Source organism: Stigmatopora argus, chromosome 15, assembly GCF_051989625.1.
Source record: "Stigmatopora argus isolate UIUO_Sarg chromosome 15, RoL_Sarg_1.0, whole genome shotgun sequence".
Classification (NCBI taxonomy): Eukaryota; Metazoa; Chordata; class Actinopteri; order Syngnathiformes; family Syngnathidae; genus Stigmatopora; species Stigmatopora argus.
The window spans coordinates 1,093,516-1,111,484 of record NC_135401.1 but is presented as its reverse complement, the minus strand read 5'-3'; the positions used below and the strand labels follow the sequence as shown (position 1 = coordinate 1,111,484).

At 52.2% G+C, this 17,969-nt stretch overlaps 2 protein-coding genes across 5 annotated transcripts; one reads left to right on the top strand and one right to left on the bottom strand.

The window, feature by feature from the left end:
* Window positions 1–37: 37 nt before the first annotated feature.
* Window positions 38–1,469, top strand: ap4s1 (adaptor related protein complex 4 subunit sigma 1). 3 transcript variants are annotated; one of them, XM_077620558.1, is made up of 6 exons: window positions 38–276; window positions 531–669; window positions 757–843; window positions 902–970; window positions 1,050–1,061; window positions 1,141–1,469. In XM_077620558.1, the coding sequence occupies exons 2-6, from the start codon at window positions 532–534 to the stop codon at window positions 1,267–1,269; spliced, it is 435 nt and encodes a 144-aa protein (XP_077476684.1). In that variant the 5' UTR covers window positions 38–276; window position 531; the 3' UTR covers window positions 1,270–1,469. The 3 variants fall into 3 exon arrangements, with proteins under 3 accessions (XP_077476684.1, XP_077476683.1, XP_077476682.1); XM_077620557.1 differs by having other exon boundaries at window positions 48–356; XM_077620556.1 differs by having other exon boundaries at window positions 67–356; window positions 528–669.
* Window positions 1,330–17,854, bottom strand: hectd1 (HECT domain containing 1). Of its 2 annotated transcripts, none has more exons than XM_077620555.1 (43): window positions 17,596–17,854; window positions 16,552–16,690; window positions 16,116–16,267; window positions 15,293–15,527; window positions 14,729–14,956; window positions 14,369–14,653; window positions 13,630–13,900; window positions 13,460–13,536; window positions 13,291–13,389; window positions 13,103–13,217; window positions 12,821–12,995; window positions 12,619–12,757; window positions 12,365–12,535; window positions 11,587–11,809; window positions 11,243–11,506; window positions 10,953–11,164; window positions 10,734–10,880; window positions 10,559–10,653; window positions 10,209–10,314; window positions 9,981–10,115; window positions 9,451–9,590; window positions 9,165–9,377; window positions 8,888–8,998; window positions 8,641–8,807; window positions 8,379–8,555; window positions 6,832–7,710; window positions 6,497–6,718; window positions 5,905–6,038; window positions 5,666–5,822; window positions 5,492–5,562; window positions 5,278–5,429; window positions 5,151–5,205; window positions 4,878–5,085; window positions 4,183–4,393; window positions 3,898–4,099; window positions 3,671–3,808; window positions 3,103–3,587; window positions 2,860–3,018; window positions 2,704–2,782; window positions 2,533–2,626; window positions 2,223–2,373; window positions 1,994–2,138; window positions 1,330–1,878 (listed from the first exon to the last, which is right to left on the bottom strand). In XM_077620555.1, exons 3-43 carry the CDS (start codon window positions 16,253–16,255, stop codon window positions 1,741–1,743), a joined length of 7,605 nt encoding a protein of 2,534 aa, XP_077476681.1. In that variant the 5' UTR covers window positions 16,256–16,267; window positions 16,552–16,690; window positions 17,596–17,854; the 3' UTR covers window positions 1,330–1,740. The 2 variants fall into 2 exon arrangements, with proteins under 2 accessions (XP_077476681.1, XP_077476679.1); XM_077620553.1 differs by having other exon boundaries at window positions 5,492–5,586; window positions 6,497–6,745; window positions 17,596–17,853.
* Between the last annotated feature and the right edge of the window lie 115 nt (window positions 17,855–17,969).

Here is a 17,969-nt window from a genome sequence, read left to right as displayed (position 1 = left end):
TTTTGATGTATAACTGTTGTGTTATTTTAATTTTCAATACTGGTATGTGTTTGTTTTGTGTTGAATTGTCTTGCCTTTGAAGACGAGAAGGCTAATTTTCAATTATTGCCAAACCATGAACGCACCACTATGGCAGTTAGCTTGTGGGACGCTGAGACATCGGCAGCTCGTGAGCAAAACATTCAGCATTTTTACAGAATAATTCATCTATTAGTAATAATCTTGTCATGACCACTGGTGAATGCATTAATTTTACGACAAACTAAAATAAATACGGTAAAAATCTTGTTTTTTTTGCAGTTTTTGGATGCATCTGCAATCGGCACTAATGTAGCTGCTAAAGCTATCCATTAAGCGTAAGTATAAATAGCACAATTACGTTGATAAAAAACAACTAAATTTTATCTTTAAGCGTTTACTATTTAAAACTAATAGTAATTCCGTTTAAAAAAAAAAAACCTACGTGAAAAAAAGCAAAACCTGACACAAAAATATTTACATTTTGCGTCACTTCCGGTTTTCTCTAGCAGAATGATCACCTTCGTTCTGATGGTCAACCGCCAGGGCCAAACCCGACTCAGCAGGTACTACCAACCTGTCAAGATGAGCCGCAGGGCGGCGCTAGAGGCCGACGTGGTCCGGGAATGCCTGAGCCGACACAAAGATCAGGTGACCCCCCCCCCCCCCCAATCGGTTCACCTGCCCTGCAGATATTGGCTCAAGTAACTTCCTGCATAAAATCTTTTACCCGACTAGTGTTCCTTCGTGGAGTACAAAGACTTGAAGGTGGTTTTCCGCCAGTACGCCGCCCTGTACATCGCCGTGGGCGTCACCGACGACGAGGTGGGATTTTTTCTTCTTAATAATCGTTTTATTTAAATGACTCTATTCCACTTTGCAGAATGAGTTAGCCATCTACGAGCTGGTGCAGAACTTTGTGGAAGTTCTCGACAAATACTTCAGCCGCGTGGTGAGTTGAATCGATGGCGCGACAGCTGAAGATGCCACGTGTTAATAACCCTGTGTCCACTTTTTTTTTTCCATAACAGAGCGAATTGGACGTATCCTTCCCGGTCACCTGACCTCCAAATTGCAACAAATAAATACTTTGGTGGACATTCCTAAACTTTGACACCGCAGATCATGTTCAACGTGGATCGGGTCCACATCATCCTGGATGAGATGATCCAGAATGGCCGCGTGGTCGAGAGCAACAAGAGTAACATCCTGGCACCACTGTTGGCTCTGGACAAGATGGCCGACGGCTAAAAGAAATAAAGAACTTGTTAACCGGTCATAACCGCGAATGAGAAACCACAAAAAAGTGCATTTTTGTTACTTTGCAAACATTTCCATGATTTTTATTCCATTTTTTTCCTGGAGCAAACACATTTTGGAAAATATCGGTTTAGCTCAAACTGCAACTTGAGTTAAATAAATGTTTATAATATACAAAGAAAATACAGGAATTTTTTTTTAGTTGTTGTTTTTTCTTTCTTTCCCCCTTGCACACGAACGACCAGTGTTTGTGTCTCTGGAAAGAAGCACGACGCACACACACACACACACACACACACACACAAATCCCCCCCAAAAAAATAAAGCCAAAAGATGGCGGGACAACACGCAGAGCGCTCACGGCGCCCTCCGGCGTCGGTGACCGGGATGGCAGCGGTGGCGGTGGCGAGCATGCAGGCGGGCGGGCGGGCGGGCGAGCGAGCGAAAGAGCGGGCGAGCGGCTCAGTTGAGGTGGAAGCCTTTCTCCATGGTGGCGGCCAGCAGGCGTTCCCTCATGATGTCCTCGGAGGAATACTCGGGAAGCTTCAGGTAGTGGACGCACGTGTTGACCGACGGGTAGCTGGAGTCCGTGGCGTCCACCTGGGGGGGGTCAAACGTCATGCCGTCAATCAAAACACTCAACTGCGATCGAATGTTTTTTTTTCTCCTTCAAAACAAAATGAACCGTTCATGTTGAGTAGCCCAGACGCGTTACCTTTCTGACGATGGTGAGCCGCGGGTGCAGGTTAGCCAGGCCTCCGGGGGGCAGCGTAGAGCAACCGGTGGTGAACTGCAGGAAGGCCTTCCTCTCGTCCGAAGACATGCCGCACAGGACGCGGGCGAAGCGCAGGAAGCCCGCGCTGGAGACGCGTAGAGGGACGGGAAACGTTTAACGACGACAAGTTTTTTTCCCCGAAAGCGAACAGGCTTTTAGTCCATCCCACCTGTCTCGGGTATAGCCCAGCTTGGGCTCGGTGTAGTTGATGATGTCGTCGGAGGTCCACGAGGGCGACTGGTTGCCGCACAGGATCATCTGAACTTCTTTGTGGCTGAAGGAACTCAACTTCTCCATGGGGAAGACGCCATTGAAGCCCTCTGAGGAAGGCAAGAGCGAGCAAAATGCGCTGGTCAACATTTTTGCCCTTTCAAGGGTTTGACAGCCCCCGATGTACACTTGTCATTTTTTCCTTAGATTTCTTGAAATTTGGCTGCTGCCGCTGACGGGCGTGAAAATCTGAGCCGGTTAGCGCGTACCTCTGAAGGCCTCCATCTGCTTCTGAATCCCCGTGTGCATGCAGAAGTCAAACATGAGCTCCACGTAGTCCTCGGCGTTCTCCGCGGTCACCATCTGGAGGGCAAACGTGTCACACGTTCGCATTTCGTAGCCAATATACCCCCGCGCCCCCCCAAAAAACACTGTCCCACCTCATCGTCTCCGTTGGGTTTGAGATCCACGGCGGAGAAGCCGTGAACTTTGGACGAGGGGCAGAACTGGAAATTCAACCTGCGGGGACGGACGGAGACGTTCAAGCGTGGGAACATGGGCGGGAAGACGTGGCGAGCGGGTGGGCGACCGCTCACCCGAGGTCCTCGATGGCCAGCGGCGGTCCCGAGCCCAAGGGGTTCCGGAGCGTCAGTTCCTGAAGCCGCGTGTTCTTCTCGTCCTCGGACAAAAATTTGCTGGACAGGATTTGGCGTCGTTTCACCGCCAGTTCCTTGACCTCCTTCAGAAAGCTGGCCCTGTCATTTTTAACAAAAAAAGGGGTGTCAAACTTTTTAGGGTACCGTGATTGGTGGATTCATGGAGTGAGCGTATTTCCAAACCGGTGAGGGTTGACCAGCTGAAAGTCGTCCCAGGTCAGGATGCCGTGATACCAGGCGGGCGGCTTGGGCTTGGGCGGGTCCATGATGAACTCCGACTTGGAGTCCTCGTCGAAGCTCCCCACGGAGAAGGTCTCCCGGCTGTCCTCGGTGGACGCCTCGGAGCGCAGGTCGAAGGGGGGCGGCGCCGGCGGCGTCTCCGGCCCCAGCCCCGGGCCCGAGCCTCCCGGCGGCGCCGGCGAGTAGAGGAGCTTGCTCATGTTGGACTTGATGTCGCCCATGCAGAGCAGCTTGAAGAAGGGCCGCGAGACGGGCAGGTCCACCAGCCGGTTGTCCTGGATGCACTTGGCCAGGAAGACGCCCAGGAAGCCGAAGAGCTCGGTGATGCGCTCCAGTTCCTCGCTGTCCTGCGGGAAGGGCGCCGGGAAGAGGCCGCAGGAACGCTGCACGTAGTAGCCCGGGGGCTTCAGGCCGCCGCCCAGATCCACCTGAGCCAGACGGATGGACAGGTGAGCCCCCAAAAAACAAAGGACAGAGACCGCCCGAGACCCAAACTTTTCCGCTCCGGCACCTGTCTGGACTCGTCGTCCGGGAAGTCGTCGTCGCACAGCCAAATTCCCAGGGACGTTCTCTGAAACTCCGCCGCCACCAGAGCGTAAAACTCCAAGGTGGGCCCCAGACCGGTTCCTTCTTCTCCTTGGAACTCCACCTACGTGCGACCAAGGCCTCGGATTTGAACCTCCTCAAACCCAAATGCTGGCCAGGCCGGCATTTTTTTATTTTATTTTGGCGGCTCACCTCCAGCACGGACTTCCTGTCGGCGTGAATCTGCATGACCGACTCGGCCCACTCCATCATGGCCTCCCCCCTGGGCACCTTGACCCGTTCGTGCTTGAGGCGACCCACCCGGAAATCCCCGGGGTCGTCCCTCCGCACCGTGGCGGAGGCCCGCGAGCGCTCCATGGTGGCCTCGCGCCGGTTCTGCAGCCACACGATGGCCCTGTGGGGGAAACCGGGTGGCCGTCGGTGAGCGGGCGGGGCCAGAGAGAGGTCACCGGGCTTCGGGCTTCGGGCTCTTCTCACCTGGAGGCTCCGAAGGCGGTGCAGGTGAAGAAAAGCTGTCGGGTCTCAAAGGGGATGAGGAAAGGACACTTGGAGGTGAGCTGCTCGCACCAGTCGGGCAGCGCGCCGCTGGCCAGCGCCAGGGGTTCCTCGATCTGTTGCAGGATCTTGGTGGTGATCTTCTTGCTGGTGAACTCCTCCGGGGAGGCGTTGAACTGGGGATCGTCCGCGTCTGGGCCAAGAAAAAAAAAGACCTGTGACCGGGAATCCATGGCAAAAAAATTTGCAATCTCCCTCTCTTTATAACATAAGTGGGCCCCATCATTCCAAAAGTACAATTTAGGTCAAATTTGAGGGAAAAACTTCACCAATCTGTGATTTAATTGGCAGTGTCCATTCATACCTATTTATCGTCAACTTATCTATTTTTGACAAAACAATTTCCTCAAATTAGTGGAAGCGACTTGAACACCACGAGAGCCGAAAGGGCGACAGAAGCGACAATAATGACCCAGAAGTGACCCGGTTCCCCCAAAACCAAGAGAAAATGACCCCTACTCAACAGGAAATGTCCTTTCATTAAAATTAAGAGAAAAGGAAGTCTTAGCCTGCCATGTCTGACTTATTTCAACTTGGACGATTGGCGTTAAATGCTCATCTTTCAGCCAGAAAGTGAGCACAAAGCTAGCTAAATTCCAAAAAAATCAGGCATGTACCTTCTTGTAGGGCGCGCACGTTGTAGGCGACGTCCCCGCCGATGATGTAGAGGATCCGCAGGAGCTGCAGCACGTCCTCCACGCCGCAGGCGTTCTGACCGCAGCCCGCTTTGGCCTGCGGCGCCTCCCTGCCGCAGCCCAGGATGTCGCTGCTCTGCCGGGTGGGCAAGGCGCCGGGACTCAGGAGACCGCCGCGCTCGCAGAAGTCCTGCGGACCGCCGCGCCACTCCGTTAGCCTCATCGCCTCGTTCGCGTCTCGGAAAAAAAACTCACCGTCTTGTCGCTTTCCCTCTCCTTGTCCGCGTCCTTCAGCTCCCGGTACATGATCCTGACGCCGGGAAAAAGGGGCGTCAAGGCGATCGGGGACGCAGAGGCGGGGCGGGGGGGGGCTCGCTCTTACGTGTACGTGGGTTCCCAGATGCGTCGCAGTTTGTCCGTCTTGACGGCGCCGTTGCACGAGAGCTGCAGCAGCCGTTGGACGTAGAAGAAGATGGTGGACTTGTAGTCGGAAAGGGGGAGCTCCACTTCCCGCGTCGTGCCCAGACCGGCCACCTGCGCAAGAGGGCGGGTGAGGTGAGGTGGGCGGGGCTCTACATTTGCCGTGGAAGGCTTACCTTGAGGGTGAGCGCCAGGTGAGGCGAAGGCGCGCATTCGACTTCCTCTTGAACTTCCGAGCGAGGCGTTCCTGGAAAAGTTGGACCTTTAAACCCTTTGATGGAAAATTCACATTTGTCAAAGTTTTTAGGTGGCATCACCGCACGGTTGGAAAAATCCGACTGTGGCGTTACCTGGTGGCGGGATCTCCAGGTCGGTGGTCTGTTGCACGTTGGTTCTTCCGGGTCGGGGGTCGAAAGCCGGAACCAAAGCGGAAAACTGCCTCTTGAGGACAAAGTCGTCGTCCCACGTCCTCCGCCGACCTCCTTTGGTCTCGTACTCCTCCTCCTCCTGCGGGAAGCCGTCCGGAATGAGCATTAGCTAACGTTAGCTAATGGACTCTCTCCGTTTCGCCGGCCCGCTAACTCCGTACCAGGACCTCCTCATACTCCTGGTCCTCCTGATTGTCGTCTTCGTTCTCGTCGTCGTCGTCGTCGGGCTCCGGGAGGTCTTCCTCGTCTTCCAGCTCGGCCAATAGCGTGTTGGCGCGGCAGCTGTCCAGGAAATCTGTGCAAAAAAAAGGCAGTTGTTTTGACAAGTGCTGAAACAAGCATTATTCTTCTTTAAACATGAAGTACAGTTAAATCCATAAGTAGAGACCTGTATTAGACAATCTGGTGGTCTCCAAGATGCAATATATTGAATAGGTATGAATATACATAATGTATAAAGGTACAAAACAAATATACCCAAATTAAGTGTTAGCCTGCCAATGAGATTTTGCATTATGTTAGCATTGAGCTACCTGACTTCTTCAATACTCGGCTGAAATTAACCGATAGGTTTTCAATGGCAGCCATTCATCACAACCTCGTGGCGGCCATGTTGGTAGGGGCGACTTTTGCATCAACATCCATTCACTGATGTCAAAATCAATTATTGACAAGCTTAATTGCGAGGGCAAAAGCGCCTAATTTCCATGGTGTATTGTTTGACGGGCCACGTTTTGGGGGTTTCTCACTGACCGTAAAGCGAAAACTCGGCCTCCTGGCCCGTGTCGCTCTCGCTGGACGTGGACGTGAGGCTGGCGGTCAAAGTGTTGCTCAACATCTGCCCCACCGACAGGCCGGTGTTGGCCGTGGAGACGTTGTTGCTGCTGGTGACGATGGACGTGGACATGGTGACGGTGGAGGTGGTGCCGGTGCTGGTCAGGTTGGGGAAACTCTGAGCGCCCATGAGGGGGGAGGCTGGGAACGGTGGGACGGCACAATTAACTTTGAAAGAAAAAAAATACATGCCCACTTTTTAAAAACAATGCATTTCAGTTCCATGGAATTTGGCGACGACGACGACAACTTACTGGCTGTGCTCATGACGTTACGCCCCAGCGTGTTGGTGTTGTTGTCGCTGCTGCTCCGGCTCAGGTTCATGTTGTTGGTGGCGTTGGTGCGCGACATGTTGGGCGCCCGGCGCACAAACGACTCCATGAGGCTGGCTTCGCGCGACGACAGATTGGGGACGCTGGCGCTGGAGCTCATGGGCGCGCCGGCCGCCAGCAGTGAGCTGACCGAGAGGCGGGCGTTGGCGGCCGAGCCCAGGGGCCGTTGGGCGGGGGCGTCCTTGCCGGGGGACCCCGAGACCGAGCTGACGTCGGGTGAACTGACGCTGACCAGTCCCATGGAGATGGCCGCCGGGTCGTCCGACGAGACGTCCTTGGCGGCGTCCGAGGGGTCGTCCGTAGGGGCGCCGCCGGCCTCGGCGCCCTCTCGCCGGCGTCCCTCGGGGCCGGCCCCGCCTGCCGCGGCGCCGCCCGACCCGCAGCCCCGCTCGGAGAGGAGTCCCTCGGCCCGCTTGTTGTCCGAGCGGCCTCCGGCGGGGGGGCCCAGGGAGGAGCCCGGGCTGATGTCCGAGGAGGACGCCGCGCTGCACACGGAGCTGTTGCTGCCCTTGCGACCCGACGAGGCCCCGCCCTTGTCCGGACAGTTATTTTTCACCAGGGCGCTCCAGGAGGACGGCGTGGAGGCGGCGCCGCCTCCTCCTCCGATGGCCGGCGGGGTCGGGGAGGGTCCCAGCGCGGCGAAGGCGGGGCCTGAAACAGCGGATGAGACAGGTTTGGGTGACGGCGCTGAGGCAGCCGACTCAGGGTCGTACCCTGGAGCAAGCTTGAGGTCAAACTTCCCTTCGGCGCCCATACGGTAAGAGTTTGAGCCGCCGGCATCCCAGGTTACATCAATCCAGCCTGGATGGACAGAGAGACATAGGAGGACACGCACGCATGGCTGTCAGAGACCGACGGCCAGAGGGAAGGGGGAGAAAGAGAGAAAGACCAAAGCGAGAAAACAAAGGAAAAGAAAACAAAACAAACAAACAAAAAAAGGAGAAAAAAACGGAAAGGGGAGGAGGCGCCCTCTGGCGGCTACGATCAGTACTCCGTCATTGGAATTGAATTGAATGCCTTTTATTGTCATGAGACAATATATCATGAGATTTAAAGTCAGATTCATCGTTCGCTCGCTGCCGGCCCTCAACTAAATTGTCCAAAAATTATTTTCAGCCTATTAACAGTAAATGTTTCTTTTTATCTGTTAAATAAGAGAAAGTCATTCCTCTTTCATTTCATTTTTATCTTTGAATGGGACTCATTCTTAGCTGTAGAACAGTTTTCTCTATTTTGCTATTTATTAACCCATTAAAATACTTTTGTAAAACGAGGGACGGCTCGAACGCCATTTCGGTCCGGTAGCGAGGAACGCGAACAAACAAAGCAATCGACATATCATCGATATCTTTGAAAAGAGGGGCGGAGCCCGCAGAAGACCAGACGAGCGGGCGACGCCGGTCGGCTGCCATTTTTGTTTTGTTTTGAGTGCTTCGTGATACCGAGTTTTTCATCCGGGCCAGTCTTACCGTTGTGGGCCTCTCCCGTGACGGTGCCCTCACCGGCCGGGTTCCCGTCCTGGTCGCGCCACTTCCAGTCGATGCCGCGCACCACCCGCGCCCCCGGCACGATGTACTTCATCACCTGAGAGCGAAACAGGCGGCGCTGGCGACGCAGGTTGGCTTCGGCCTCCTTCACGGCTTTGCCTGTGGAGTTTGTTGACGTTAGCTTCGTGCTAATTGACAAGGGGAAGAAGCCCTCGACACGCTAACGAGAATGTAAACGATTTACCTAGTTGGTCTTCGCACACGGCGGTGACGGTTCCGTAGAGCTCCAGACCCGACAAGGACAGGTAGTGCGTCTGGGCGCTGGCGTTCTTGCCCATCTGCTTGATTCGGATGTGTCGCCAGCCTTGCTTTTCGTCTTTGGACGGCTCCAGGGGCCACGTGGTCGTCGACCTGGGAGGCGGAACATCGCCGGGGGAGGGGGTCACGTGGGAGAACTCGTAGCGTTGACGGCGCCGGTCGACGGAGCCTACCCCGGTTCATTAAGGCTGCAGTCGTCCACGTGAGTGTACAACGTGCTCCAGTTTTGACCGTCTTTGGACACCTGGAAGACCCAGTTCCTCAAGGCGGAGCGCCCGTATCCTCTGGAAGGAAAACGCGGGAGGCGTGACCACAACGTGAAAAAAATGTCGTATTTTACGAGAGAAATCGTCAAATTAAACGATTTTAAGGCAATTTTAGGGGTGCGGCTTATACGCAGAGGCGCCTAATATGCTAGAAAATACGGTAATTGTTTCATAAACGGGTTACCTGGCGTGTCTCAACGTGTAGGCCGAGGGGACGAGCCACAGGCCCAGGTCGACGGCAAACCAGGCGTTCTTTTCGTCGTTGGTGTGGCAGTTGAGAGCCGAGCTGTCTCGACTGAGAATGTCCTCCAGGCGTCCGTAAGGCAGGTTGCGCCCCTCGGACGAGGTCACCACCACCAGACCGTAGGCGGCCGGGTTGACCCACTCGTAGGCCGTCCTGGAGGCGGGAGGAGGTAGGGTTGAGGCTTGGTTGGATGGCACGGAGGCGAGGGGTGGGTGGGCCGACTTACTTGGCGTTGGTTCCCACCCAGTAGATGAGACCGTTCTCGTCAAAGTCATGTTGGTGCCTGAACGTGAAGGTCTGACCTTCCCTCAGCTTCCTGACGAAGACGAAGGACGAACGCTCAAAGTCGTACCACTGCTTGGCCACCTGAAATCACAAAATATATAGAGTATATACTGCTTTGCTTTTTTTAAATTCAAAATATATATATATATAGATATAAATTTATTTACTGTTACATTTTTAGATACTACTTTTGGTTCAAAACTGTTCATTTTATCTATCAAATGGTACATTTCTGGTCAAAGGTTTTATATTTTTTGGGGGGGTCAAAAATGGTTACATTTCAATTTGCCAAATTGGTTCATACTTGATGTCTTTATGCAAATATTTTGTATTAAGGGTTTGATTTTTGGGAAGAGAGTGATGAATTTGGCCTTCAATAGCACATATTTTTATCCAAAATGACTCATTTTTCAACGCCACTGAGGCCGCTGGACCGACCCCCAATCTATTTTCAACAAACGCCACACTGACCATCTTGAGCAAGTACTGCTCCAAAGACTCCACGGTGGCCAACGGTTCCATCTTCAACATCCGGCCCGTCCGGTCGATCAACGCCGTCTCGCCCGGCGCTCGCTCCAGGCGGAAGCGCAGCCTCCTTGTCAGGATCTGGAAAAAGAACGCCGAGGGGTTGAGCTAAAAAAATAAACGACAAACGGCGAGTAGAGCGGGCCCTCGATCGGTCGATCCGACGGGACGCACCTGCAAGTTGTAGGATGAACCGGGAGTGTCGTAAAGGTGCAGAGGGAGACGTTCGATGGACTCCAGGACGGCGATCAGTTTTCGGATTAAGGCAACAGCTGGTCGGCTGAGGGGGAAAACAAAATGGCCGTTTTTCAGACAGTCACATGACAATCTTGGCCAATCATGGACTAGTGCAAGTTTGAGAACAAATCGCTATTCCTTTATCTATCCATCCTTTTCATTTCATCTGGGAAGACATCATCTTTCAATCCCATTGACGGCACTAGACGTCCAATTGATTTTACGAGTAAATAAGGAAGTGGCGTGAAAATGACTAAAAAAATAACAAGCCCTCGCACATTTCGTACCTTTCGTCATCTTCGTTCTCGCTGAAAGCCGCCTTGAAGACATTGATCCTCTCCATTAAAGGCTTACAATCGTGTTTTAGGTCCAGATCCACGCTCTGAAGATCAACAACAAAACCAAAATGTACGTCAACGAGGCGCCAAAGACGATAAACACCACGCGTGTCCCGAGACTGACGTTGTTGAGGACGGTGAAGAGCGCCTGAACCAGTCCGCTGCTACACATCTCGTACGGGGAAATGGTGTTCTCGTCTTTGAGCACCACGATCAGGTTCTCCAGGGCCGTCTTCATCAGGTCCCTCCACGTGTTCTCGCCTTCCACGCACTGACGAAAAACGCACGGGTCCAATCATTTGGAGGATCAGGGGGTCAGGAAGGACGTGGTGCACGTGCGTACCTGTCTGTGGGTGTGCAGCTCCCAGGAGGCTTCCAGCTGCGTGGAGATGTTCCTCAGGGTGACCACCACGCCCCTGGGCATGCTCTCCACCGCTTTGAAGTGGTCGTCGTAGAGCTCCCTGGCCATGCTTTTCACTTTCTGCTTGGTTTTCTCCAGCTTGGACTTGAGCTTGCGGCCCCGTTTGCCCGTCCAGCCCGTCACAAATTCCGAGCCTGGCAAGAACAAGGGAGACGGTTACGGATGGGATGGAGTCCAGAGCGGACCATCTCAAAACGTGGTCATCTCCTCACCTAGAGACGTCTCAGCGGTGAAGGAGTGCTTGGTTCCCCGGTTGGACTCGAAGACGAAGCCCGGGAGGTCCTCCTTGAGGATGGTGGCCTGCTGACCGTCCGAGTTGTGGATGGCGATCTCGCCGTCCTTCAGGCAGGTCAAGGACCAGTTCCCCACGGTCAGTTTGGTGGGCCCCAGGCCGGACAGCACGGGCTGGCTGGACGTGACGGGTTTCACTTGACTCCTGGCGCGCTGAAGCTTCTCCAGGAACTCGCTGCGGGATTCTAGAGGAGATCCAGAGGCGTTAAAAAAAAGACTCCAAAAGCTGGCGTTGATCTTTTTTTTTTAATGGCGGACGTGTTACCGGAGCTGTCGGAGCCTCCCTCTGGGCTACCGCTGGAGTACATGGTTGCCAGTTTCCCGTCCAGGATGAAGCGGAACCAGCCGTTGGAGCCGTTGGAGAGCTCCAGGGCGGCGGCGTCCGACCAGATGTACAGGCAGTCCCGTCCCCTGATGATGGACCAGTCCCGCCAGTGGTAGGGTTTTCCCTGCAGGATCTCACGAGCGTCCTCCTGGGCTTCCTCCTCCTTTGTCAACAATAAAAACACCAAGTATTTATTGCTTCTGGCCAAGATGTAGTCTGTCTACTTATCACCGGTAGAGGTCCAATCCATCCGAAGCGAGAGGACGGCAGCCAACGGACGGACATCCACTTGCTGCCCTCCTCCCACTTCGAATTGATTGGACCTCGACTAGCGATTTGAAAGACTTCCTTTTGTTTTAAACAGCAACATTAGGGGATGTCCATCCAATCATTTTTTTGTTTTAATTTAAATTCTGTAGTTAATTATTACCCATCTATTTATGTCTAAAATGTACTTTCCTGTGTCTGTATTCTAACCCTCTTGCTACTGTGACAACGAAATTTCCCGAATACGGGATGAATAAAGTTATCCTATCCAATCAAATCGAATTAAAAATAGTATTTTTTTCTATTTCTGTATCATGACAAAGGATTTTTTGGAGTCTCCAAAAATTGAATTTAGAGAACTTTCAGGTTCCCGCTCTCTGAAGAAATAGACTAATAATATAGTCGTGGATTAATGGCGGCCGGTCCTGGCAGTCAACGTTTCCTCACGCACCTTCTCGGGTTTAACCTCGTCCTCATTCTCGTCGTCTGACGCGGGTCCGGCCAGCGTGGACACCTTGTTGGTGACGCCCAAGCGGGCCAGTTGATCCAGGAAGACTTCTCCTCCTTTGTCCACCAGGTCTCGGATGATCTGAAGAGCCAGCAGGTGACCTTCGTCGTCGTCCTGGGTGTGGACCACATGGGTTATGACATTTTGGAAAAAAAACAAGACTTTCAACATGTCCCGCGAGCTAACATGAGACGTACCTCCTGGTCCAAGACGGTGGCGCTGATTTCCACCAGAACGGTGGGCAGGTTGTGGCCCGCCTCGCTGTCGCAGACCTCCTTGAGCAGCACGTCGCTGCTGTAGTGGACCATTTTCCGGATCAGAGCCAGACTGGCTTTCCTGGAGACCAACACGGGCGTGAGCGGGCGGCGGAGGCGGCAGTCGGTTTGGCGGTCAAGTCACCTGATGGAAGGCAGCATGGTTTGCTGAAAGGTTTGTGCAAAAACGGGCAGAAGTCTCTTCAGGTAGATGGGCGCCATTTCGGGGTCTCCTTTGGGTTCGCCGCCTTCGTCCTCCTCTTTGTTGACGTCTTTCTTCTTCTTGTCGTCGCCTTTGTTCACCGGACACATCCAGTCGCCTGAAACGCAGTGTCAGGACTCTTGTTATTACAAAAAATAAACTAAAATAAAATGCAAACGACGGAGGCGGCGAAAAAGACGGAAAGACGCAAGGTACGATACTGACCGGGGGACTGCAGAATAGCCACCACCTCGCTGTGCCCTCGTTCCCTGGCCTTGTCCAGGGGAGTTTTTCCGTCCTCGTCTCTCAGGTCGGGATTGGCGCCGTGACGCAGAAGCGTCTGTGCAGAAAGAAAAAAAAAAGACGGTTTGGACGAGGAGCCGTCGAGCGCCACAATCCGCCGCTAACGTTACCTTGGCGACTTGCGGCCGCCCAAAACAGGCGGCGTAGTGCAGGGACGAGGACCTCTGCCCCCGGTTGACGTCGGCGCCGCGTTCGCACAAGAACTCCACCTGGGACCAAAAGGGGGCGCGTCACGATCAAATTCGACCAATGGCGCCTTGTGGTGATCCGCTTTTTTACCATTTCCTGCGTTCCGAAAGCGGACGCCCAGTTGAGGAGGGTCTGCCCCACGTCGTCCATGAAGTTGACCTCGAAAGCTGGTGGTTTTCGAAAATCGCAGGCGTCACACTCGCGACAAACGCCCGTCTCTCAGCGCCTCGCACAAACGGAGCGGTCATCGGTGGGCTCACCCCCCGTGTCGATGGCGTCGATGAGCGCATCCGTGTCCTTGCTGCGTATACAGTCGATGAGCTGTCGGTGGGAACGCTCCCCCGAGCTGTCCAAGCGCCGCAGGCAGGGGATGCGGCTGGAGGAGCCCGCCGTGGACTTGGGCAGCGCCTTGCGGCCCTCGAAGAGCAGCACCAGCAGCAGGTCCACCAGGCGCATGGTGTCCAGCACGCAGCGCTCGTCTCCGCCCAGGGCGCACTCCATGGAGTTGGGCAGCGCCGAGCGAAGCAGGTCCTGGCAAAGCGACATATTTTGTCAAAAAAATACAGCTCAATATTTTCTAATGCTTTAAAAATACTAGCTAATTCTTGCAAAGAAATAAAAACAAACCAGAACTCCTGTTTTGGTTTTAGTTAACACAACTACGTCTACATTGCTTGAAAGAGCGAGAAAAAGGAAGTGAGCAAGCTACTTTCAAAATAATGGATAACGTGCAAAATGCAAAACTTTGTCACTGAGTTAAAATGGGAAGCCAAAAATGAAAACTTTCAATATTTTCTTTTTTTTTCCATGTAAATTACTGAAATTGAATAATAAAAGAAAATAATATAATAATAATTAAATATAAAAATAAAATATAAAAATAAAATAAAATGAAATGTAAATATAAAAATAAAATAAAGTACTGAAATTACTGAATTGCTTGATTTTATTTTCGGAGTTTCGATGCAAGAAAAACGGCGTTTGAGAAAGCCCACTTACGTGCGTGACGAGCGGCGACCCCCTACAGAGGGTGGAGAGCAGGCTGACGATGGTGGACACCTGATTGCTGAGCTTGGAGTCGGGGGCCGAGGGGGTGGAGCCGGCGGAGGCGCGGCCGGGCTTGCAGGCCGACGAGGGGCCCGCCGACACTCCGCCGCCGGCCGCCGCCATGCGAGACAGCAGCTCCTCCGTCAGACCGTGTTTGGCCAAGGGTGCCGGATCCACGCCTCGCCGCGTGAAGCGGTCGGCCAGCGAGGCGAAGCAGCGCAGGGCGCCGTCCGACACCTGAACGCAGATGGACCTTCCATCAATTTTCTGCAATTGGCCGTCGAAACCGGCCAAAGGCAAGCGCGTGGCTACCTGCTGATCTTCGTGCTTGAGAAGGCTGGAGAGCGACTCCACGCAGGTCTCCAGCGAGGGGTCCTGGGGCTCCATCTTGCTGCAGAGGCGCGACACCACGGCCATGGCCGAGTGCAGCGTGTCTTTGTGCACCAGGTGGCCGCTGTCCCGGATGAAGCTCAGCACGCAGTTCAGGCCGCCCGCCTCAAACACGGCGCCAGACTCCCTGGTGCAGATCAACTCCAGGACCTGACCCGCCCGGCAACAAAACAGTCAACTCCAACCAATCCCATTTGCCCTCCCTGTACGGCCAATCCAATCAATGCCTGGTGATTTAGGCCTGTCACAAGAATGTGCTTTAGGTAGTCCAAGTGAATCAGGCGGCGGCTTATACGAGGGAAATCTAAAAAAATCTACGATTTTACCATACGCGGAGGTGGGTAATATGCAAGAAAATATGGTATCTTAAAATGTATGATTTAACTGGATGAGCGTCAATGGCAGATCGCAAGTAAAATTGAAAATGATAACAATGGCTATATTGTTGTATTTCAACAAGCAACACAGGCCGACTCGCCGCCCCACCTTGACACACTGCTCGGCCAGGTCTCGGCTGGTCCTGTTGTTGAGCTCCACCACCACCAGGCGGTTGCACAGCGCCTTAATGGCGCCGTCCACGCCCACGATCCGGCGGGTGCACTCGGCCGACACGTCCAAGTAATACGTGATGGCGCGGGCCGTCACCTCCAGGACGTTGTCGGGGGCACTCTCGTCCAGAAAGATCTTGCAGAGCGCCGGGAGGAAGGTCCGCGGGGGGCACCTGAACGCAACGTACAAAAAAAACCTGACTAGGACTTCATTTAAGACTGGAGAAATTAAAAAAAACAAAAAAATAGAACTATAGATTTTTTCCCTTATATTATAAATCATAAATATAGAAAAAGGACTCAAATAAAAGAAGAGTTTATAATGTACTAATAGTTTAATCCTTATTTATTATCTTAAAATATTCCTCATTTTTTTTGTAATTTATTTTTTGTTCTTTTTTTTCCCCATTTGTAGTCATATTTTTCAATGTAACTTTCTCCATTTCATTTTACTATATTGCTTTTGTAACTATCTATTCCCAGTTGTATAAATGTTACAACACCCAATTTTCTCACATACCAAATCAAATCAGGATTTTATTTTTTAATAACCATAGATGCCTCATTTAGCATGTACTTGAACGCAGTAAAACTGCAGTAAGATGCTTAAATCTTATTTTTATTCACCCTGAGGTGAAGGGATTCAATGGAAAATTAAGGACCAAGGGGTTAAAATACAATATCACAGTTGTTCTTTGGTTTTTTTTTCTAAATAAGTACGATAAACATTAAAAGATTTCAAAATGCTGGCCAATACTGACGTCTCAAAGCATCGGTCCACGTTGTCAGACATGAGCAGCAGCATGCAGAGCTGCTCCAGGGCGATGAGCTGCATGTCGCGCTCGTCGCCCTGACCCATCTGGAGCCATTCCAGCAAGGTGTCGGGGTCCACGTCGGCCATGACGCCTCGCCACTGACAAAGCAAAAGGACATTTTCTTTCAAAATATGACATCAAATCTATTACTCAGGTCTGATGATTTAAGGCAAAATGGTTTGTAGTTTACAATATGCAACACAGGTTGATTCCAGGTCACCACCCAATATCGAATACCAATATGTGGTTCAGTGCCATGGACGGCTATGGCCGTCTCGTCCATTTGCATCCTTTTGGGAACGAACTGACTTTTTCTGGACGTCCAGTGTCGTCAATGGCTGCCAAATATTTCATAAAGTTGCATGTTATCTTATCGGCTGACCTTGGATGGCCGTCGGATACGCGGTCTGGCTCTTGGCCAATCAGTGCTTGTGGTCGGCGGTCCGCTTGGGATTCATCCAAGCCACCAGGAAGCGGGGATTCGCTCTGGAGGAGGATTGTGGGACATCAAGTGTTGGCGTCTGCCATTATGGGGACACAAAAATATTCCATCAGAATTTATGAAAGGAGCTTGACACATTGTAATACGAGTCCCACTCAACTATGTCACTGACAGAGATATATCGCCAACAAAACATTGAGACAAATAAAATAACTATGATCCAAAGATATCAAACTGAAAAATAACACTGAATCCAACAAGCCCAAACCACAAATTAACCAGATTAGGAGGAAAATCCTCTTCCTCTTCAAAAAAACTCTGAAAAACATGAGTCAACTTGATGATGAGATCAAGTGTTCTACAGAAACCAAGCACTAACCCCCCCAGACATTTTAATCACATGTTTGCCCCCCTCCCAACTCCCTTGAGAGTCACAAACAAGAATCAACAGACGCGTAGCTTTAGCATATTAGCATCCCTGCCAGCTAGGCCCCTAGCGACAACAAACAACAACATCAGGGCGAATTCGTGAATGTCACGCCGCAGAACTGAACGCAGAGTCACCAAAAACATTGTATAAACACAATAAAAGACACAAAACATATTTAAAATTTGTGACTCACGAAATTGTAGGGTGCTGAGCGTAAAATTTCCCTCAGTTAGCCGGGTAACTCACAGCTAGCCCCACGCTAGCTTATCCGGCAGTAAGCTGACTTAACACTTCCGTACACCAAAACGTAAATTCACCATTTTAGACATTAAAATTTAAGTATGAATACAAAAATTATAGTAAATGCGCCGCTGCTGCGACGACTATGACTGTGACCCCGGCTGCTTTCGTTCAGCGCTAGCGGTCAAAGTCGACAAAAACACGCGCGGCCTCCGTCTAAAGCCTCGGAACTCGAGTTCCAAGAGAGCAGGCAGGCCGCGACACAGCGGCGGGATAGTAGACACGAGCCGACCCGGTCCCGCAGAAACACTCACCCTGGCTTCGTTCTTTAACGGCGTTGGCGACTGGGGGAGAAAGGGGAGGGGGATTGTGGGTTCGTCGGTCCTAGCGCGAGGAACAAATATTATGACGGACACCCAGGAGCGGCGTCCATTTCGGCTAGCGAGGAGGTCCAAAGAGGTCAAAGTGGACCGAGTGGACAGCGGGCTACAAAAAAACACACAAGTACACACACTACACACAAACCGGGAGGAAATGGAATGGAGCCCACTGGCTGTGTGACGTTCAGGCACCGCCTCTCCGCTCGGAAATATCATACACATTAAGGAGCCGCACACAAATAGGTAATATTTTTACCACTAAAGTATCATATTTTAATTGAATTGAATTGAATGATTTTATTGTCATT